The sequence below is a fragment of the Rhinolophus hipposideros genome (genome assembly GCF_964194185.1).
Source record: "Rhinolophus hipposideros genome assembly, chromosome: 23".
In the NCBI taxonomy this organism is placed as follows: domain Eukaryota; kingdom Metazoa; phylum Chordata; class Mammalia; order Chiroptera; family Rhinolophidae; genus Rhinolophus; species Rhinolophus hipposideros.
Window position 1 is genome coordinate 24159920 of NC_138069.1, and position 21780 is coordinate 24181699.

The following is a 21780-nucleotide window of genomic DNA, read 5'->3' on the forward strand; positions in this document are numbered from 1 at the left end:
CAGCGCCAACAAGTGGCCCTTGTCTCATAAGCTTTCCCTGGCGCTTTGTTAACATTGCGAGGTAACCCTAAGGTCTGCCGGCCCCTAGATGGGCTTTGTGCGTTTGCTCCAGATCTCTTAAAGTGCCTTGGCTCAATCCTGGGAATATTCCTCCTCCTGCCTTAATTTCAGGACAACTTACCGCTTGGCACCGTCTCCTGCCAACATTGAGAGCAAGGAAGCTGTTGGTTGAGTAAGAGGTTAGGGGAGGGTCTGTGGGTCGCATAGAAGCTGTAACCAGATTTCAGGGAGCGCAGGGTTGCTAAAGCTTTCTAATCTGCCATAAAAATATTTTCAGAAACTGATCACTTCTCATCACCTTCACTGCCGTCCCTCTTGACTACGTCATTATAATCGCACATTGGATGATTAAGACTGCCTCCCAGAGGGCCTTCCGGTTTCTGCCCTTGCCTGTGTGTATATCAACCCAACGGTCGGCACTTTAAACATTTTATTTATGTGCATATGTAGTATACTTTCTATTTATTTCATGAAACTATGCATGTATATGGAATTTCTTATTTATTGTTACCACTATATTAGTTATAAGAACAAAGGAAATAAATGTACAAAACTATTCCAAGTGTCCTTTTAAACCCAAGTCAGATCATGGCACTCTGCTCGAACTCCAGTATCATTCATTAACACCCCACTCAGAGGAAAAGCTGAAGTCCTTAGAATGGCTCTCAGAACTCTACACAAATTTCAGCCACTCACTGCTCTGACCCAATCTACTTCTCTTCCGCTAGGAGACTCTGCTCCAGCCACACTGATCTCCTTGCCGTTCCTCAAACAGGCGAGGCACAGTCCCACCCCAGGGACTTAGCACATGCTATTCCCTCTGCCCAGAATACTCTTCCCAGAGAAATCCACATGGCCTGTTTCCTCATCTACTTAAGTCTTTGTTTAGCGATCACCTTCTCAGTGGGACCTTCCTGGACTATTTAAAAATACTGCATTGCCTCCCTTCTGTTCCTAGACTCCCTTTCCCACCTTCCTGGTTTATTTTTCTCCATAGCAGATACACCTGCTGACATGACAGGTATTATTATTTATTATTTATTTTTGTTGTCTGTCCCCCCTCACTAAAATGTAAGCTTCACAACGGCAAGGATTTTTGTCTTTTGTTCACTGTTCTATTCCCAGGGCCTGGCACATTGATACTCAATATTTATTAATTAAAAACAAGCAAACGTATTTCCTCATCCTTATCTTCTTACTCCTCTATTTGATTCCTCATTTTTATTATTATATTTTTCAATTTCCCATAATTTCTTTTTTTAAAAAAAATATTTTTTAAAGCACATTGTTCTTATTTTGTGATTGCAACATGTTATATCTGTGAGGATATGTTTGTGTGTTGATGTGTTGCAGCCCCCTCTAAGGTCCTTTCATGTGTCTATGCATTAGATTATTATTCTAACTTTTACCTTAGAGACTTTTCTCATATGTCTGGTAATCTCTTAAAATTTTTTAAATTAACCTTCTAGGTATAATGTATATACAATAAGGTTCACATATTTTAGCTGTCTAGGTAATTGCTTTTGACAAATGTATAAACCCATATAACTACAATTCCAGTCAAGATGTAGATTAGCACCACCCCAGAAAGTTCTCTTGTGTCCCTCTGCAGTCAGTCCCCACCCCACATATCCCGATCAACCACTGATTACCTTTCTGTCACTAGTTTTTGCTCATTGTATAAATATGATTTGATATAAATCAAATCATATAGTATGCAGTTTTTGTGACTGGTTTCTTCCACTCAGCATAACGAGATTCCACCATGTTTTTGCATGTATCATTAGTTCCTTCCCGCGATATATGCCACAGTTTACCAATTCACCTATTGATAAATATTTGGATTGTTACGAGTTTAGCTTCACTAACCTTTCTGCTATGAACATTTGAGTACAAGTCTTTGTGTGGGCCACAGCCAGGACTAGAGGGAGGCAAGCTAGGAAACCTAGTTCACAAAATTTAAACAGGCACTCACTCTCTTGTTCCTATTAGTGCTAATGCTGCACTTGCACAATCCTGAGAATGACTGCCTTCTTAAGCTCTCCACCTGAGGCATCTTGCTTGCCTTTCCCTAGTCCAGGCCCTGGGTAAATACCTAGGAGTGGAATTGCTGGATAGGATAAGCATGTGTGTAACTTTATCAAAAACTGTCAAATAGTTTTCCAAAGTGGTTGCACTATTGTACACTCCCACCACCAATGTAGATTTCCTTACCAGCATGTGTATTTCCAGTCTTTTTTTCTCTGTTGCCACAGATGGGTTGCTTCCAGCAAATATGGCTCATCTGCGTGATTCTTTCTGTCAATCTCATCTTCTTGGGTTCCCTGATTCAAACCAGACTCGGGGGAGCTTTGGTTGATAGTCTTGCTGAACTGTTTCCACACTTGTCGTTGCAAATGGAAGGGAGATAGCTGTACAGTTCTGAGTGAGCTCTTCATCTTCAGCAAAAGACTCTATTGGTGCTTTTCTGAGCTATGCCACCATTGGATCCCTTTACTAGTCTCCGAGTTTCTTTCCCATTCTCCCCCACAGCTTCTATCTGATTTCAGCTGCTTTTATTAGCCCGTACACATATTTTGGTATCTGTGGATTCTATTTATCTTCTAGCTTTGTTGAAAGTAGAATTTGCAGGGTTTTTCTTTTTTTCTTTTGCATAGTTTCTAGAGTAAAAGAGTAAAAAGGCTTATGTATATACACATCCATTTTGAACTAGAACTCTATTTATATTTCTAAGTAAAGTGTGGGAAGACTTGTGTATTTAAGAAAAGTTATCTGGGAACCATAAAGAGGTGTTATTGTATGTTAATTTCTAATTAGGGCTGCATGATGATAAGGTTGATAGAGTCCTAACAGTATCTGAAAATGATGTAACTTTTTTTCAAGGGTCTTGCTAATAAGGGTGTGGCAGTCAGGTATAAGAAAGAATCCTTATTTATAGTCGATGCATCTAAGGAGCAGATTAGGGAAGGCAAATTCCCACTTGCATCAGTAATTCCAACAGGGAGCTATGTGGTTCTCACAAAATCTGGTTTTGTTGGGTAAGACTTTAAGAGGAGCCATAGAATCGGTGATATTCCAGGCATGGAGAAGACCTAAAGGGTGCATTCGTTGACTTGCTCAGCAGCATTTCAAGCACAGTTCCTGACACTGAGCAGTCAATAAACTGGTAGATTCTTCCAGGGAGGGGATAAACTCACTGGCTTTCATATTTTGAACTGAGCGCGAATCTTTATTCCTTTCTCTTTCTCTGGTGAAATGAACCAACTGGAGTAGATTTTTTAAAAAATTATGTTTTAATCATATATAAAGTAATATATGTTTATGAAAGAATTTCAACAGACTAGACAGTGAAGAGTAAAAGTCTTAAGCAAAACAATGAGTACTGATATTCATGATTCTCAATTTTAGTACCACAAACCTGTACATTTCTGTATATATTTCTATAAATACATAGTGTAAGGTTTGAAGAACAGTACTCACATTATGGTAACTTTCGAGATTACCTTTGGAGAGAAAAGTAAATTTGGGAGAAGGGAAATTTTCACTGTTAATATATTGTCTACTGTTCCTAATAAGAATATATTAATGTATTACTTATATAACTTTTAGTAAATATTTCAACAGTGTCGTGCGGGGTGTCCGGCGGGGCGGCCTGCGGGGTCTCAGCTCCCGCTCCCCACATAAGAACGCAGGACACGGTGAGGTCAAAAAGGAACACCCACGGAGCCATAGGTAGGGGAGTCATACCACTATGGTCTCACTGGCGGCTGGGTTTACACGACGTGCGACCTGCTGTCCACTTTGCTGCCAACCCACCGACTCTCCTCGACTCTCCTTACTCTCCTCCAGTCTCCTCCTTCACTCTCCTCGGCTCCCCTCTGTAACCAAGGCAGTTATATCAGTGAGCAATGGCTCAATGGCTACATCTGATGGCCAACCAGCCACAGCTGACGGCCATCCACCATCCGAGCCAGCACCTGTCCACATGAGGCCGAGAGCCTGGAAACCGCTCTCTGGGGCTCCGTCCCCACAAACAGCTTACTGAAATGTAACTTATATACAATAAACTGCACGTATTTAAAATGTATAAGTGGATAAGTTTCAACATATATATATTCACCTGTGAAACCATCACCATAACCAAGATAGTGAATATATTCGTCGCCTTGAAAGTTTCCTTACGCCCCTTAATAATCACTCTCTCCTCTCCTGACTTTATCCGTTCCAAGGCGACCACGGATGTTTTCTGTCACTGTAGATTATTTGAAATTTTCTGGAACATTATATAAATGGAATGTTTTTTCTGACTTCTTTCTCTCGCGTAATTATTCTGAGATTTATCTATTTTGTACCTGTACCAATAGTTCCCTTTTCTGGCTCAGTAGTTTCATAATTTTTAAATAGAAAGAGGAAAGAAGTAGAAAGAGGAAAGAGAAGCACAGGTAACACATACACCTGAAACATACCGAAATGTGGCCATTCATTTAAAAATGTGGCTTAAAATTGTTAACTCTATTGAAAAGAGAATGCCTTACTTCGCAGTCCCATTTCCAGGAGCAATCACACATGAGTGTAAACGTCTAAAAATTAAAGATAATGTTTAAAAAGATGCATTTTCTTATTATAAGAGCAATCCGTGCTCATTGAGACGTGCTCAAGAAAACACAGCGAGGGTCAAAACATCCTGTCTCTCAGGAGCCCCCACTCGGGACAGCGCTCTTCGACTCGGGACTCACCGCGCATGCTCCGAGACCAACGCCCCGCCCACTTTCCTGCTCCGTCTCCGGGAACGCCGTCCTTCCCGCAGTGGCAGCAGCAGGTCGCCAGGGGGTGCTGCGGGGCCGCGCCCCGAGCGGCGCGAGAGGGGCGGAGCTACGGCCTGCGGGAGCTTGTGACCAGGGCCTCGGCTTGGGCAGCTGGCTCACGTGACGAGGTCCGGAAGCAGCTGCGGGGCGGCAAGGGGGATGGCCGGGCGTCCGCGCTGAGGCGGGGTGCGGTGGACGGCACCGGGGCCGGAGTCAGAGCCGGAGCGGAGCCGCGGCCGCAGCCAGAGCCGGAGCCCGAACGGTGAGTCGGCGCGCTGCGAGGCTGTGACTGCCTGGCCGCCCGTCGCCGCCTGGCTCGGGGACGCGCGGGTGCTGCGGGTCGGGCGCCCACCCGCCTGGACTGCGGGTCCGAGTGTCCTTGGCCCCCCCACCCCGCGGGCACCCCTCCCGGGCTGAGGCGGACTGGAGACCCCTTTGGCCTCGCGCAGTCTCCCTGGACCTCCCCGTTCTGTTGGACAGGTGTGGAAACTGAGGTCCGAGACGGGAAAGATCACCCAGACGTCCCCCCGGGTCCTGACGCGCTTCCCTAAGGGCTCGGCTGTCCCGGGCAAGTCCCCGGGCCTGTCCCCGGGCCTCGGTGGGACCCCTGCTGGGGTCGTGCTAATAGGGGTCTCGGGGTCGCAGAGACCGGAACGGCAGGGACCTCGGCAAAGCTCCGGTGCAACCCGCACCCCTCGCCCCCAGGACAGTCGGGGAAATCGAGGCCCAGGAAGGCGTGGGGGCTTGCCAGGGAATGAGTCGTGGCGCTGCGACTGGAAGGCAAGCCTCCGGGGGCTCCAGCAGCTCTTCGCTTTTCCCCACCGTGCCTCCTGCAGAAAACCGGACACGTGAAAAGTCCCCCTTCCCGTCCCTTGCTCTTTCATTCCCCCCCACCCCCACCCCTTACCCCCCAGCTCTGCACTGTCCGTAGCCGGGGTCGGACCGGCTGTGGGTGTGGTTCCCCGTCTCAGTGTGCAGGGCTTTTCTGCAAACTCATCATTCTGTAGGCTTTGTTTCCCGCGGTCCTGCAGTTTTGTGTAAGTGATACCAACATACGAAAGAAGAATGGGAATCTGCGCCTGGAAGGGCAGGTGGCTCCCGGCTGAGGTGGTGGAGAGCCCTGGCTGTAACTGGAAGCGCGCCAACATGGTTGCTTCGTGTTTTCCTGCAGCGCGTCGGGTGTGGGGAATGCTGGTTATTTGAATGGAGGTTTTGCAGTCATCTGCAGCGTGCTGACAGAAGAGAGCAGCCTGGTGAAGCGGAAAGAACCGAGATTGGAGAATGAGGGGATTGTGTTCTAGCTCTGACCCTTGCACGGCAACCGTGGGTGACTCCAATCCTTGCTTGGGTTTAGGCTTCCCAGTCTGTGCAGTGATGGGCTTCCATCCCTCAGGGTGTCTGCTGCTCTGACATTCTCCGCATCTAGGTCTGTTGTCTAATCAGGGTTTTTATCCCCCTCCAATACACATTAGTAGCTGCCTGGCAACAAGACTTACTCCACTTGTCCAGGAAGCAGTTTCCCTACTCAACGTCTGTCTAGGTTGCCATGAAATCCTTCTCCTGTTCTTTCTTACCTCTGTAGTATGGCCAAGCGAAATGATGACAGCAGAAAACGATTTTGACTGCCTTTTATTACTTTAAATAGGATCAAGGCCCTCTTTGACTCTTGTCAACAGACTAGACTACAGTAATTAACTTGTACATTTAGAGCACGTTTTCGACTTCTTTTTTTATTTTTTTTTATTTTTATTTTTTAATTTTTTTTTATTAGTTTCAGGTGCACAAGACAAAGTAATACTTAGACGTTTATCCTACAGGGACACGGAAGGCTTGGCTGTTTGCTCGGAGTTTGAGATTTTGTCTGGGATGGAGGCTGTATGTAGCAGAGGCTGCTCTGATGATGATATTAAGTCCCTTTGTTTTCTGATTGTGCCATTTATAATTGCCTGCTCTTGGGTCCTTATTTTCCCTTGACTGTTTATTTGGACTCATACTTGTGGCAGGTTGAAGTGCTCAGCTGTCTTTGTCTATTTTAAAGAAGAGGTTTCCATTTCTTTCGTAATAGTCCAGAGACTACAGCTAGGACCAGTGGATGGAGTGCCATAAGGGAAGTGGTTTTTGGGTGAGTGTAAGAACTTTCAAAGAGTTAGCCCTCTCTCACTCTCACATTGCAACACAGAGCATGGAAGTCCCTGTCACTGGAGCTAATTGTCACTGGGCAATTACCTTTGGTTGTTGTAGATTAGATTATTGTGTTGGATAGAAGGTTGGACTAGATCAAGTCTTTTTATTTTTTTAGATTTATTTATTTATTTATTTTTTAAAAGATTTTATTGGGGAAGGGGAACAGGACTTTATTGGGGAACAGTGCGTACTTCCAGGACTTTTTTTTTTTTCAAAGTCAAGTTGTTGTCTTTTCAGTCTTAGTTGTAGAGGGCGCAGCTCATCTCCAGGTCCAGTTGCCGTTGTTCAATCTTAGTTGCAGGGAGCGATTCCCATCCCTTGTGGGAATCGAACCGGCAACCTTGTGGTTGAGAGGACACACTCCAACCAACTGAGCCATCTGGGAGCTCAGTGGCAGCTCAGCTCAAGGTGCCGTGTTCAATCTTAGTTGCAGGGGCCGCAGCCCACCATCCCTTGCAGGACTCGAGGAATCGAACTGGCAACCTTGTGGTTGAGAGCCCACTGGCCCATGTGGGAATCGAACTGACAGCCTTTGGAGTTAGGAGCACGGAGCTCTAACCGCCTGAGCCACCAGGACGGCCCTAGATCAAGTCTTAATTTCACCTATTTCTCTTTAAATTTAAAAAATATAAAAAAAAATTAAATTTAATTGGGGGATATTGGGGAAGAGTGTGTTTCTCCAAGGCCTATCAGCTCCAACTCGTTGTCCTTCAATCTAGTTGCGGAGGGCACAGCTCAGCTCCAAGTCCAGTTGGCATTTTCAATCTTAGTTGCAGGGGACACAGCCCACCATCCCATGCGGGAATTGAATCTGCAACCTTGTTGTTGAGAGCTCACGCTCTAAGCCATCCCGCGGCCCGACTAGATAAAGTTTTAAGTTTTCTCCCATCTCAGAGATTCTGTGCAATTCTAGGACTGGACTTGTTCACATGTGGGATATAAAGTAGAGCAGATGTCCTCTTTTGTGAATGCTTTATTTTCCCCCTTGCTTCAGGTAACTATTCTCATGTTAAGTACTCCTGCTTTTTCTTTTTTCTTTTTTAACCCCCACCCGTGAGTACATCTTGACATGTTTAATAGCTCTTTAAGGGTCTGATACTGAAGAGTCATTGCTGTTAATATACTTCTTCTTCACACCCTGACTTGAAGCAAGATTCTAGAACTGGGTGAGTGAATGGACTCACTGTCTACTTTTGCTGGTGCGATCCTGATAACCCCTCCGGAAGGGGGTGACTGACTAACCACTGTCACCTAGCTTTTCTTTTTTTCCCCACAGAGGAAACTCATATTGAGTGTGTTTCACTTAATCCAGGCCTTAGAGGAATCCTGAACCTTCCTCCTCTGGCTGGATCTGAGCACACATATCTAGCCTCTGTTCGATGGGTGTGAGATCCAGTGGATGGGACATTCTGAATATGCCAAAATAGAAACCACATAATGCTGCATTCGGTGCTGTCTCTTCTTTATTTTCCAGACATTTCTCTTGGAAGCCTTGACACTCAGGGCCAGTTCTCAATGATGCTCTCTAGTAGGAAAGACGCCTCTGTGCTTCCCTTTTCCATGAAGTTCAAGAATCTCATGGCACATAGACCACCATTTTCAAGATGGGGACATGGCTCAGCACACTAGTTTTGGAATGGGGGAAGTATTGCAGTTCTTAATTTGTATAGTGAACCTTCTGACTTCCTGACCTTGAACTTCTCTACAGTAAAAATGACAATTGCTACCATTAATGAGGGTCCATTATGGGCCGAGCCACGTATTTCATGCCTTTTCCTTCTGTCTTCAAAACAGTATGGTGATGTAGGTGTTATTAACGTATTTTCAGATGAGGAGACTGAGGCAGAGGGAGATTAATTGGCTTAGGGTCACCCAACTAAGCTCTGAACTCGTTTACCTTTTACTATGCAGAATGCCCGCTGCAGACGTAATCTTGCCCCAGTTTTGTTCTGAGGGAGATTTTAGGGAGGACAGATCATTTATGGTGTGGTAGAAAGAACACTGGATTGGGAATCTGTGTTGGATTCTAACCTCAAATCTTTAACCATCTGGGGCCTTGTTTTTCTCACCTCTAAGTGGGAAGCTGGAACTCAGTCTTCTTTAAGTCACAGATGATCCTCTAACATTTAGTGATTTTTGTGATTGTGGGTAAAAAATGAGCATGTTTGCTTATTCCTCTCCTCCTGTGTGGAGCCTGCTGAGGTCAGCAGCTGTTTTGTGGCTGCCCTCCCACCAGACTCTTTCAGGCAGGAGTCTCAATTTACGCAGTGTTCTTCTGTGGCAGGTTAGGTGGAGTCCTATCAGATGTTCTTTAAAAACAAATGTGAAAGTCAGGAATTTTCACTCTTCTCCGTGTAGGCCACACTTAGCAACACGATCTGTGTCCTTCTTCGTGTTTGTGAATTCCAGCAACAGAGAAGAGAAAATGCGTCTAGAGAATTTGCCACTTCTCTGTGTTCCAAAGTCCAATCCAGTGTCATTGTTTCAGAATAATGGGTAGCACTTTTAGTCTGCATATGAGGTCTGGCAATTAAGTTAACGAACTCATTCTACCGTGTTTCCCTGAAAATAAGACCTAACCAGAAAATAATCCCTAGCATGATTTTTCAGGGTGACATCCCCCGAACATAAGCCCTAATGCATCTTTTGGAGCAAAAATTACCTGGTCTTATTTTTGGGGAAACATGGTAGGAAAAGTGCTGCATACCTCATTGCTGAATATCACTACAGTCACCTTCGAAGTGCTCCCCTTGGGAAGCTATGCACTGATGCCAGGGCCTAGCCCACCCTTCAAAGCCATTTTGGAACTCTTTCTGGAATGGCCATCAGAGCTGTTGTCGTATGACCCTTGTTGTCCTGAATGTCATCAAAATGTCTTCATTTCAATATTTCCTTTATCTTCAGGTAAAGAAAGAAGTCATAGGGGGCCAGATCAGGTGAGTAAGGAGGGTGTTCCAATACAGTTATGTGTTTACTGGCTAAAATCTCCCTCACAGACAGTGCTGTGTGAGCTGGTGCACTGTCGTGATGCAAGAGCCATGAATTGTTGGCAAAGAGTTCAGGTTGTCTAACTTTTTCACGCAGCCTTTTCAGCATTTCCGAACAGTAAAGTTGGTTAACCGTTTGTCCAGTTGGTACAAATTCATAATGAATACTCCCTCTGATATCAAAAAATGTTAGCAACATTGTTGCAACAAGTTTGTGAACTTAATTGTCAGACCTTGTATTAAAAACCACTGAATTATACCCTTAAAATGGTTGAACTGTGTGCTTTTGTGAATTATATTTCAGTAAAGCTGCTAAAAAAAAATCGAACAGATTTCTGAGCCAAATCTGATTCAACCTGAGCATTTTACTTTTAACGAGTCAGATGACCCTTATTACAGGTAGATTTACATAAAGCACTAAACAAAAGTATGATCTCATTACACTGGATACACTCCAGGCCTCACCTCCTACTAGAATTCATGGGTTGGTGATATACAAAGGTCTGACAATTAAGTTCGTGAACTTGTTGCAATGATGTTGCTCACCTTTTTCTGTATCAGAGAGATTATTCATTGTGAATTTGTACCAACTGGATAAACTGTTAACCTAGCTTATTATTTGGAAGAGCTGAAAAGGCTGCTGAAAAAGATGAAAACAACCTGAACTTTTCGCCAACAATTCATGGCTCTTGCATCACGACAATGCACCAGCTCACACAGCACTGTCTGTGAGGGAGTTTTTAGCCAGTAAACAAATAACTGTATTGGAACACCCTCCCTACTCACCTGATCTGGCCCCCAATGACTTCCTTCTTTACCCAAAGATAAAGGAAATATTGAAAGGAAGACATTTTGATGACGTTCAGGACATCAAGGGTAATACTATGACAGCTCTGATGGCCGTTCCAGAAAGAGTTCCAAAATTGCTTTGAAGGGTGGACTAGGTGCTGACATCAGTGCATAGCTTCCCAAGGGGAGGACTTCGAAGGTGACCGTAGTGATATTCAGCAATGAGGGATGGAGCACTTTTTCTAGGATGAGTTTGTGAACTTAATTGTCTGATCTCGTATATCACCAACCCATGAATTAGAGTAGGAGGTGAGGCTTGGGGTTTATCCATCATAATGAGGTCATACTATTTTTTAGTGCTTTATATAAATCGACCTGTAATTGGAGTCATTTGACTGGTTAAAAATAAAATGCTCAGGTTGAATCAGACTTGGCTCAGAAATCTGTTTTTTTTTAACAGCTTTATTGAGATATAATTCACATAAGCATACAGTTCAACCATTTAAAGGCTATAATTCACTGCTTTTTAATATAATCACTGAGTTGTGCAACCATCGCCACAATCAATTTTAGAACATTTTTATCACCGCAAAAGAAACTGTCCCCTTACCCATTACCCCTTAATCTCTCCCAACTCCCTATACCAAACCCTGGGCAACTACTAATCTACTTTCTGCCTATAGGGTTCCCTATTCTGGACTTCTCATATGAATGAAATCACACAGTATGTGGTCCTCTGTGGCTTCTTTCACTTAAAATAATCTTTTCAAGGTTTATTCATGTGGTAGCATGTATCAGTATTTCATTTCTTTTTATTGCTGAATAATATTCCGTTGTATGGATATACCACACTGCATTTATCCATCAGGTTTATTTCTGCCTTTTGGCTGGTAAGAATAATGCTGCTATGAACATTTGTGTACAAGTTTTTCTGTGGACATACGTTTTCATTTTAATATGTACCTAGGAGTGGAATTGCTGGGTCATATGGTAACTACGAGTATGTTTAGCCTTTTGAGGAACTGTCAGACTGTTTTCCAAAGTGGCCTCACTTTGGAAAACTTTGGTGGGAGTTTTACACTGGTGGGTGTGAAGTGGTATCTTATTGCGGTTTTTGGTTTGCATTTACTTGATAGCTAATGATGTTGAGTGTCTTTTCAGTGATTATTGTCTATTTTTATATCTTTGGCTAAATACTTACTCAGATCCTTTGTCCATTTTTAACTGAGTTGTCTTTTCATTATTGAGTTATAATAGTTCCTTATCTGTTCTGGATACAAGTCCCTTATCAGAAATATAATTTGCAGAAATTTTCTCTCCTTCTATGGGTTGTTTTTACTTTCTTGATGGTGTCCTTTGAGACACAAACATTTTTAATTTTGGTGATGTCTAATTTACCTATTTTTTTCTTTTTTTGCTTTTGTTGTCATATGTAAAAAAACAAGTGCTTAATCCAAGGTCAAAGATTTATGCCTAGTATGTTGTCTTCTAAGAGTTTTATAGTTTTAGCTCCTACATGTAGGTCTTTGAACCATTTTAATTTTTGCATATGGTGTGGGGTAGAGTTCCAATTTCATTCTTTCACACATGGGTATCCAATTGTCCCTGCACCATTTGTTGAAAAGTCTATTTTTTCCCTAGTGAATTTTCTTGGCACCCTTGTCAAAAATCAGTTGACCATAGATGTGAGAATTTACTTCTGGACTCTGAGTTCTGTTCAATTTTATCTATAACGTCTATCCCTATGCCAGTACTATATTGTCTTGGTTACTGTAGCTTTGTACTAAGTTTTGAAATTGGGAAGTCCTCCAACGTTTTCTTCTTTTCCAAAATTGTTTTAGCTAATCTGAGCCTTTTGAATTTCTATGCAAATTTTAGAATCAGCTTGTCAATTTCTGCAAAAAGGCAGCTGGGATTTTGATAGGGACTCTGTTGAATCTGTAGATAAATTTAGGGAGTATTGCCATCTTAACAATATTAAATCTTCTATCCGTGAGTACTGGGATATTTTTTCATTTATTTAGGTCTCCTTTAATTTCTTTCAACAATATTTTGTAGTTTTTATGTACAAATCTTATACCTACTTGGCTAAATTTCTTCCTAAGTATTTCATTGGTTCTGATGCTATAGTAAATAGAACTGTTTGTTCAATTTCATTTTCAGATTGTTCACTGCAAGTGAATAGACATACAACTGATTTTTGTATATTGGCCTTATATCCTGCAACTTTGCTAAACTTAGTTAGTTCTAATAATTTTTCGTGGATAATTTTCCATATGTTTACAAGTCTCCCTTAGAAGGATTGTTTAGCTTTTGGTAACTGACACTTCAGTACTGCCTCTTCCTACCTCCTCTTCTTTCTCCTTCCCGACCTTCCCATGTGCCCTGAAAGAGACCTACAGACATAAATAAATGGATTCCCCTTCCCTTGTTGGAGTTGACCTTGTGTAGTGTACTGAATTTGGAATAGAATCCAATGGGTAAATTCTTAAACAGGTATCTTGAGAGAACATTTTAGTATTTTCAAAAGTGACGTTAGTATTTTCAAAGTATGAGTCTGATAAGTAGGGGAAAGATGTTCTTCAAGTTTTTATTAGCAGTGGTCTTTGCCAGAAATTTAAGAAATGTAAAATAAAACAAATATAACGAGCCACTCATCCAAAAGAGCAAAAATAAAAGTGATAAATCCAACACTGGCAGGGTCATGAAGAGATAGTCATGTCCATATATTGCTGGTGACGCGAGGTTAGTTCAATCATTTGTATGGTAAGAACCATAAAAATGAGTCTATTCACCTAGTTCTACTCTAAAGATATGACTCAAAAATTAAAAACTATTTGTATGAAATCTTTTTAGCTGTGATATAAGCTAGTTATTAAAAAAAAATTAAAAAAAGCAGAAGCCCCAAATCTAACAATTGGAAGCCAGTGAAGCAAATTATTATATTAATATAATGATGCACCATTATATGACAACCCAGCATCATTAATATGTGCACTGTGTAGATTCAAGGAAGATTAGAGGTGAAATAAGTGGAAAAAACCTTAAAACACTGAGAACATTGACAACTGAAAATAGTTTACATAAGGAAAAAGAAAATTTTTATCAAAGTTATATAAACAGTTTATATTTCAATGCAGCTTTGCTTGAATGTACACTTGAAGAAATAAATAAATGTATACTATGTTTGCCACCACACATGCAGACTTTTCCTACTTAGTAAGTAGTTCACTCTTTTTGATCTAAATATCTCGAGGAGGTTTTGCCTTTGTGTCGCTGGGCCACCTGTGATGTATAAACTCTGTTCATTGTCCTCAAGAACCTGAAGGACAAGCTTGGCTTGAACTCTCACAGATTACAACTCCTCATTTTGACAGTTAACAGGTTCTATTAAAATTTCCCCCATGGCAAGAATTGGCAATTGCTGCAATAGACTTGGAAACCAAGTTTCATCAAAGGGAGCCCGGGGCCAGGGTGACCTCTGAGGCTAGTACCCTGGGGACAGCTAGAGAGCAAGAGGAAGAGGCCTTAGTTGCCGGAAGGAGCCAGAGAAGGAACTCCAGGGAGTGACTGCACTCCCCCCGCCCCCCCACGGTGCTTGAATCCTTGCTTAATAATAGCTCTGGGGAGGGTTTCTGCTTGGACTTTTCCAGGGATGGGGAGCACACTATCTCCCAGAGCGAACTATTCCATTTGGACAACTCCTTTTGATAGAAGATTCTTCCTTTTGTCTAGCTCAAGACCTGTCTCCCTTTACTTTCCACCTGCCGATCCTATTTCTGAATGATCTGTGAGGTCAGAAATAGAACAAGTCTTATCCACAGGACACCTTTTAAAGGCAGTTTTAATACCTCCCAAGTTGCCAGGTCTCCGGGTTGAGCCTTCTCAGTGCTTGCGACCATTCCTCGTTTAGTTGGTTTCCATCCCTGTCCTGGGCCCGGTGCTGACCCCTGGCTGTACCACAGTTTGCCGTTGGTGCTTTTATAGTGCGCTGCCTGGAACAGAATATGACGCATGGCCAAACCGAACAGTGCTGTACTATAATCACCTACCAGGGGTCTGTCTCGTCCCAGTGCAACCTGGAATTGCACTAGTTTGTTCGGCAGCTGTTATGCTATCATTGACTTCTGTTGAGCTTATTATCGACTAAAGCCCACACAGAGCTTTGCTTTTTTTTCTCCCTTTTCAACGTTTATGCAGTTGCCAAGCCGCATCTTCCACATCCTGTCATTGCTTCTTGGACTTTAGATTTATAGATGTCAGCCTCTTTTTCAGAGCAGTTTTCTTAGCGATAATCTGCTGTGGGTTAACTTCAGTTTTTATACCCAACAATAAAGAGGCCTCTTTATAGTGTTTGAAGTAAGTTGAGCATGTATATCAAGTAAGTGGTTTCCTGGTTGATGGGGAGGGATTGGGGAACTTGGCAGGCCCTGATACTGTCCTTTCTCCCTGAATAATATGCAGGATTCACTTGGAAGGCTGTATTCCTCAGATACTTTTGGTATGTTGGACGGAACTAAAAATTAGCTGTTGTTTGCATAAGTAATTGCATTCATTGATTCCTGGAATATTAAAGCTAGAGAGTTGCTGAGAGAGATTTTAGTTCACTTCACCCCTTTTTGTACATTTGAAAAAAGACTCTAGACAAGTAAGGAGAATTCTTCCAAGTTACTAAGCAAACGGGTGATAGAGGCAATCTTAGTACCCAGGCCTTCTGGCGTACGTAGACACTGAGCTTATTAACTTTTGCATGAATAGCAGCTTTCAACTACTTAATTTTTTTCCCTGGCCGCTTTATGAGCTTATGTGCCCAAGAGCTCGATGGCTTGCTTGAACTCCTCCAGCATGTGAGTAAATTACACCCTCTTAGATATTTAGCCAAGTCACTGTGGTGAAGCTAGGCGGGATCCTCTCTGGAGCGTCCCAGCCTTTTCCTGGCTTTCCTCCAAGCACTTTCCTCGTGAGAGTACATGGGGTCCCACCTCCATTACAGTTGGTGGGGAAAAAACAAGGTCATCCTGGAGCACTCAGGTGCCAGGGTGGGGCCCGTTTCTGAAGTGTCACCCGGGACGGACGCGTGGGAGCACTCAGCACAGAGCTATCCCCTGGCAGCTGGTGTTGGGGCTCTGGTGGAGGGGTGTTGTGATGGCCATCTGAGGTCCTGTCTCCTCTCCGGGTCTTTGAGACTCAGGGTGGGCATCCAGCCAAATTCTGGGAGAGAGCCCCTTATATGCAGGCAGTTGTGCCAGACTGCCAAGTGTCAGAAGGATTTCTATTTGTCATTTTTACTGTTTATGTACCTTTTTTTCCTCTCCTGAATGCAGATTCTTGGATGGCAGGAAGTTGAGTCTTTTTCATTATAATATTCCCTCGTGCAACTGGCACTACATTCAGATGTTTCCAAATTCAGGCCGAGCATCAGAATATACGTTTATTGCTTTGCGGCTACCTGGCTGTAGCAGAGCAGGTCTCTTCATCTTTGGGGGGTTGGTTCTTCATCTGTAAAATGAGCAGCTGGAGTGACCTCTGAAGGCTCTTATAGCAACAATTTCTAGGATTCTGGGGGCCTATGTGACTCCCAAAATGTACCCTTCTTCTTTCACCATCTTGAAAAAAATTGGCAAATCTGTAAAAACTAAAAGGAAGAAGGGTTGTGGAGGGGAGACACTGGAACAAGGCCAGTGGTGAGCCCCTCTCATGCTCCTGGTCTTCCTCTCTGCTGCTTTCAGCTGCCATTTCTCAGTATTCAGGCTGGGTGGCAAGAAAAGAGTCTAGGGTCAGGGGGTGAGAATCACTGATGAGCTCCAAAGAGTGCAGGAGAGGCCTGAGGTTGGAGGTCATGGCAGAGAGAAAGAGAAAGTCATTCGTGGTTCTGGGACCTGGTGGCGAGTTTGAGCAGAACTGGATGACTTGTGGGGGATTTCTTGAAGGCAACAAGGTTCTCCATCTATTCAATGCAGAGGAGAAATAGAATGTAGTTCGGAATATTCCAGTGCCCATCCTCTGAAAGCTTGCTCTTGGGAAAGAGAGGTGGAAAGACAATTTATCTGTCATTCAAGGTCCAAGAAATTAACTCAAAGGAAGGGATAGTTAATCCTGACCTAAGGAACAGGGTAAGCTTCTCGGAAGTGTCTGTCTGCATCTTCCCACACGCTCCCAAGCGGGCCTCACCCCTGCTCTGTCCAGGTGTGCTGTGGCAAATTTAGAAACTTACGCGTATGGCACCGACTGGGAGGGCTGGGGGGCAGAAGCTGAGTCAGCTCCACCTGCACACGTGGACTTTGCACCTTTTTTACTTTCATAAGTACAGGCACTTGCATTGTACTTCATCCATAGTGCAGCTATCACTGAGCTACTGTGACAATGGCTGCTTCTGCCCCGGAGCCCACCCCAAGCCTGGAGCTAACGGCCCCCGCCACTGGAGGTCTTAGCACTGCCCCTGTCTCCCCAGCTACCATGTCCACACAGAGACTTCGGAACGAGGACTACCCTGACTACAGCTCCACCGACGTGAGCCCCGAGGAGAGCCCGTCTGAAGGCCTGAACAATTTCCCTTCCTCTGGCTCCTACCAGCGGTTCGGGGAAAGCAGCAGCACAACGTAAGTAGCTATTTCTTCTACCCTCCTGGGGGAGATTCACGTTCCTAAGTTCTGCATTAGTAACACGGTCTCCCTTAGAGTTATTTTTGCTCCCCCATTTTATCAAGTCCCCACTTTATAGACGAGAAGAAGATATAATGAGGTTGGGCAATTAACAGGGCTGAGATCCGAGCTCCTCTTGGCCGGCCACTCTGTAGTTTCTTTCTTATTCTTTGTTCATTTTAGCTATGTTGGTCCCAGAAGGCTGGTGCTGAGTGGAGCCTGAACATAAGAGAAACATATAGAGAGAACATTCTCCTAGTTTAGAACCATGGGTCATCTGTGCCAGAACCCCAAGTGCCTGCCAGCTCACAGGGCAGCCTCCTTTGCAAAGCCTCCCCCAGACTTCTGTCCCTGTCACCTATGATGGCGAGTTTGTTTGGCGGAAGAAGTGGGAAGAGGGAGGAATAACTTCTGCACTTAAAAAATCTCAAGGAGTTACTAGAAAAGAGATCTGCTTTGCCTTCCCTAAGAAGGGCTTATGTCGCATCCCTGGAAACGGAATCCCAAGACTCATCAGACTGAGTTTGGCCCTCTCTGGGGCCCCCTCAGTTTCCCCAAGTGTAAGATGAAATTGACCCCGCTGTGGAGCTGTGCTCACTGTCTGGTGCTCACCGCTCAAGTTAGTAGACTCAGGGGGGTATTTTCTATCCGATTGAGTTCGCTGACTCCATCTCTAACCTCAGCAGACCCCTGACATTTTCTGGGGGTTCCGGGATCCCATCTTTTGTTGTCCTTCTGTTTATTCCTCAAGCTTAGCTCTCACCCTTTCTTCGTTCCTTTGTGAGTGGAGTGTGACTTACTGAGGGATCCTTTATGTCCTGGACTTCCACTGTCCCCTGTGACTGCCCAAGGAGACCATGGAAGCTTCTCCTGGAGTCATTATGGTGAAGCTCCCTCGGGCCTCAGTCTCTCCTGGCGCAGGGCACTTTCCCTGGTGAACTAGATCTGGACTGTCCACACCACTAGCGTGTCTCCACCACGAGCTGACGTCTGCTCACAAAGCTTCAGGCTCGACCGCTTGTTTCTCCTGTGACATGCTTTTGTAGATCCCCCGTCTGCTTGCATTGTTAGCTCATGGAAACGATTGCTTAGAGCACAACTGGCAGCAGTAAGGACCATCTTCCCCTCTCTTCTCTTAACCTTTTCCACCCACTTGACTTCCCCCAGGCAGAAGGAGCTCCATATTGCTGCCAATGACACGTGATTGCTTCCCTTCAGAAGTCACACTCATTATTGTGAAATATGTCTTCCAAGTTTCTCTCTCTCTAGTTTCCCTTCCAGTTTTTGCTCCTTGTTCTCAGGCATCAGCTTATCTATGCAATGCTTGCCATATGGTCTAGATTTAAATTTTTAAAGGGACCTCTCTGAAGTTCAAAACCAACCAGCTTGCAACTCCAGGATGGTAGCTCATAGATTTTATATGCATTGAAGCTAATGCATGCCTATTAGCTATTCTGAATATCTGTGTGTGTTTTTCACATTAGTCCACCCCATATTATATCCCCTTGTTTGTTGGAAATTGAGCAGACAGAAGATACCTTCCTTGGGATTGCATTGGGATATTTTTCAGGGTATGCTTTCTTGTGAGGGGTACCCTGTCCTGACATTGTGATACAAGATAGGTGACCAGGAAAGCCCATTTGTAAGTGATGACAGGTATCACAGTCCCATCATAAGTGGTCCAGGGAAAAGTGCTCCCCGGAGACTTGGAGGATTGGTTGAGTACTTTCCTGGGAGCTGAGTCCACACAAGCATTATAGAACACATGCCAGGTATGATTAAGGTATAAGCTGATTTGCAGGACCCTGTTAGCTCCCCTGAATTCCTCATCTGTGAGAAGTGTTAGGGACCAGTTTTTGAGCTGGATTCCTTGTCTCTGTGCCTTGCCAAGGAACAAAGTGTCTGGAAGTACCTCTTAGCCTACCGCATATATGAGCGCACACACCTGGCTCTTCTCGGGGTTTAGGGGCTCAGTAAAAATCCTGAATCGGGTGCAAATACCCAAACACTTCCATGCGGATGCGCTTCGTGAGGTTACTTCCTAACATTTGATGTTATCAGGCTGTTAAGTGTTTTGGCGACAGCCTCATTTTACTGCATTGGGCACATTTTTCTTCTTCTTGCCCGATCAAGTTACACTGTACCAGCTTTGATTGAGCCTCGGTCATTCTTCCTCCGGCTGGCAGACTGAGGAAACAGTTGACTGAAATTGGCTTTCTCTCTGTTATGTGGAGCAGGCATGTGCAAAGAGTGGTCTTCAAACCCTGGGGATTCCCGAGACCATTTCAAGAAGTCTGAGAAGTCAAAACTATTTTCATCATAACGCTAAGATGTTATTTTCCTTTTCAGTGTGTTTACATTTACACTGACGGTACAGGAGCAATGGTGGGTAAAACTGCTGGCGCCGTAGTATAAGTCCAGGCAGCAGTACCAAATTACGCTCGTTGTCATTATATTTCTCACTGACATTCATGTGCAAAGAACAAGCCAGTTTCACTAAGCATGTCCTTGGCGAAACAGTCAGATTACTAATTTCATTAATCTTGACCCGTCAGCACAGGTCTGTTAATAGTCTGTGTGACAATATGGTAAATATGCATGAAGCACTTCTACTACATACCAAAGTATAATACTTATCTCAAGGAAAAGACCTTGAGTGATTATTTGAGTTGTGAACTGAATTAGCTGCTTTTTCCCCATAGAACACTATTTTTGCTAGAAAGATTAATTTGCAAGCTATAGGTTATTCAGACCTGAGTACTTGGTAGACATTTTCTTGAAAATGAAAGGAATGAGACCATCACCTGAAGTAAAACAATCTACAGTATTTATTGCCCATAATAAAATTAGAAAAAAACTTGTATCCAGTACTGTGACCCAGATGGCTTCCGTCAACTTAAAGGTTCTGTGATGAGATCATTGATGATAGTAATAAATGTGATTTTTAAAATATTGTATAAGGTAATATGCCAGCATTGAAAGACTTGCATACCCAGAGAACCAATATCTTCCAAATGACTAAAGTGTGATGTGAGAAAATTGGGCATGGGTAAAAGATCATTCAACGAGCAATACCACCAGTAGGTTTTAATGTAATAGAGGATGAAAAGTTCAGATTCCATGTTACAACTAACTTCTAAGAAATGACCACATATTGAGTTTTGGTGTAGTATCAAAGAAAAATAACCACAATTTTCTGAAGAGGTGATGAAAGTACGCCTTCCTTTTCCAGCTGCGTATCAGTGTGAGGACAGATTTTTCTCTATATTTCAACCAAAGCAACATACACAGCAGAGTGAATGCAGAAGTACATCGTCTAGCTGTCTTCTATTAAACAAGGCACGAAAGAGGTTTGCAAAAAAGTAAACTAGTGCCATTCTTCTCACATTTTACTTTTTGGAAAATAGAGTTACTTTTCATTAAAAATCTTATATTAACGTGTAATTGGTTTATTGTTATTTTAAATTAATAAATATACAATTTCTCATTTTTAATTTGTAATATAGTATATATCAGCAGGTATAACCCACATAAGCAAAAACTATTTGGGATCCTCAATCATTTATAAGGACAAAAAGGGGTCCTGAGACCAAAAAGTATAAGAACTACTGATTTGGAGCATAAAAAGAACAGCAAAGATTTACAAGGTTTATTTCTCCTTCACACCTCCCATTACATAGTTAAGACTTTGCAGTCCATGGAGTTGATTTTGTGATACTCATAGGGTTTTGGCTAATCCCAGTTTGGGGCCACTGATTAAAAAGAGTAATTTTGGTCAATCACCTAGAATCCTGGTGTTAGAGAGCTGAAATTGGGAAGTATGTGCTAGTCCAGTCCCTTCACTCTACAGATGAGACAACAGATCCAGAGAAGGGAAGGGAATTGTCATATGGAGTTAGTGGCAGAGCCAGGGCAAGAGGGGCCTAAGCTTTAATAAAATTCAGCTCAGAAGCAATGGGGGCGGGGTGGGGAGCTGGTTCTGGGAGGCAGGTGGGTTTGGTACAGTGCTTACCTTTGCCCTTAAGTGGATTAAACATTTGCTAAGATAGACATTTGATTGGCCCGTCATCCTTCCCATAACCTCCTGGTCACTGGCTGCTGGTAATGAAAGAGTCACCCTGGACCCTTGTGGTCCGGTCCTTAAGCTGTTTGCTCAGGATAGTCCAGGGGAGCACTCAGCCTCTTCTCTTTAGACTTGAAGCAGTTTCCTTGATCTTTCCTGCAAAGCTTGGCAACAATAGGAAACTCAAGAGATTTCCTGGAGGTAGAAGGAGAAATGTTACCAAAAGTAAAATTCCTTTCCAGGGTTGCAGA

General features: G+C 43.5%; 1 protein-coding gene across 9 annotated transcripts in view; it reads left to right on the forward strand.

The window, feature by feature from the left end:
* Positions 1–4937: 4937 nt before the first annotated feature.
* The window catches only part of LOC308491562 (ras GTPase-activating protein-binding protein 1), a 296580-nt gene continuing 279737 nt past the window's right edge, over positions 4938–21780 (forward strand). For 8 of the 9 annotated variants that reach the window (XR_013992377.1, XM_081035383.1, XM_081035391.1 and 5 more), the window contains exons 1-2: positions 4938–5127; positions 17277–17424. Coding sequence is in view for 8 of the 9 variants with exons in the window: in XM_081035383.1 (XP_080891509.1) it covers positions 17282–17424 (143 nt within the window). In the remaining variant the exon portion in view is untranslated. The remainder of the gene's footprint in view (positions 5128–17276; positions 17425–21780) is intronic. The other variant, XM_081035381.1, reaches the window with a different exon arrangement.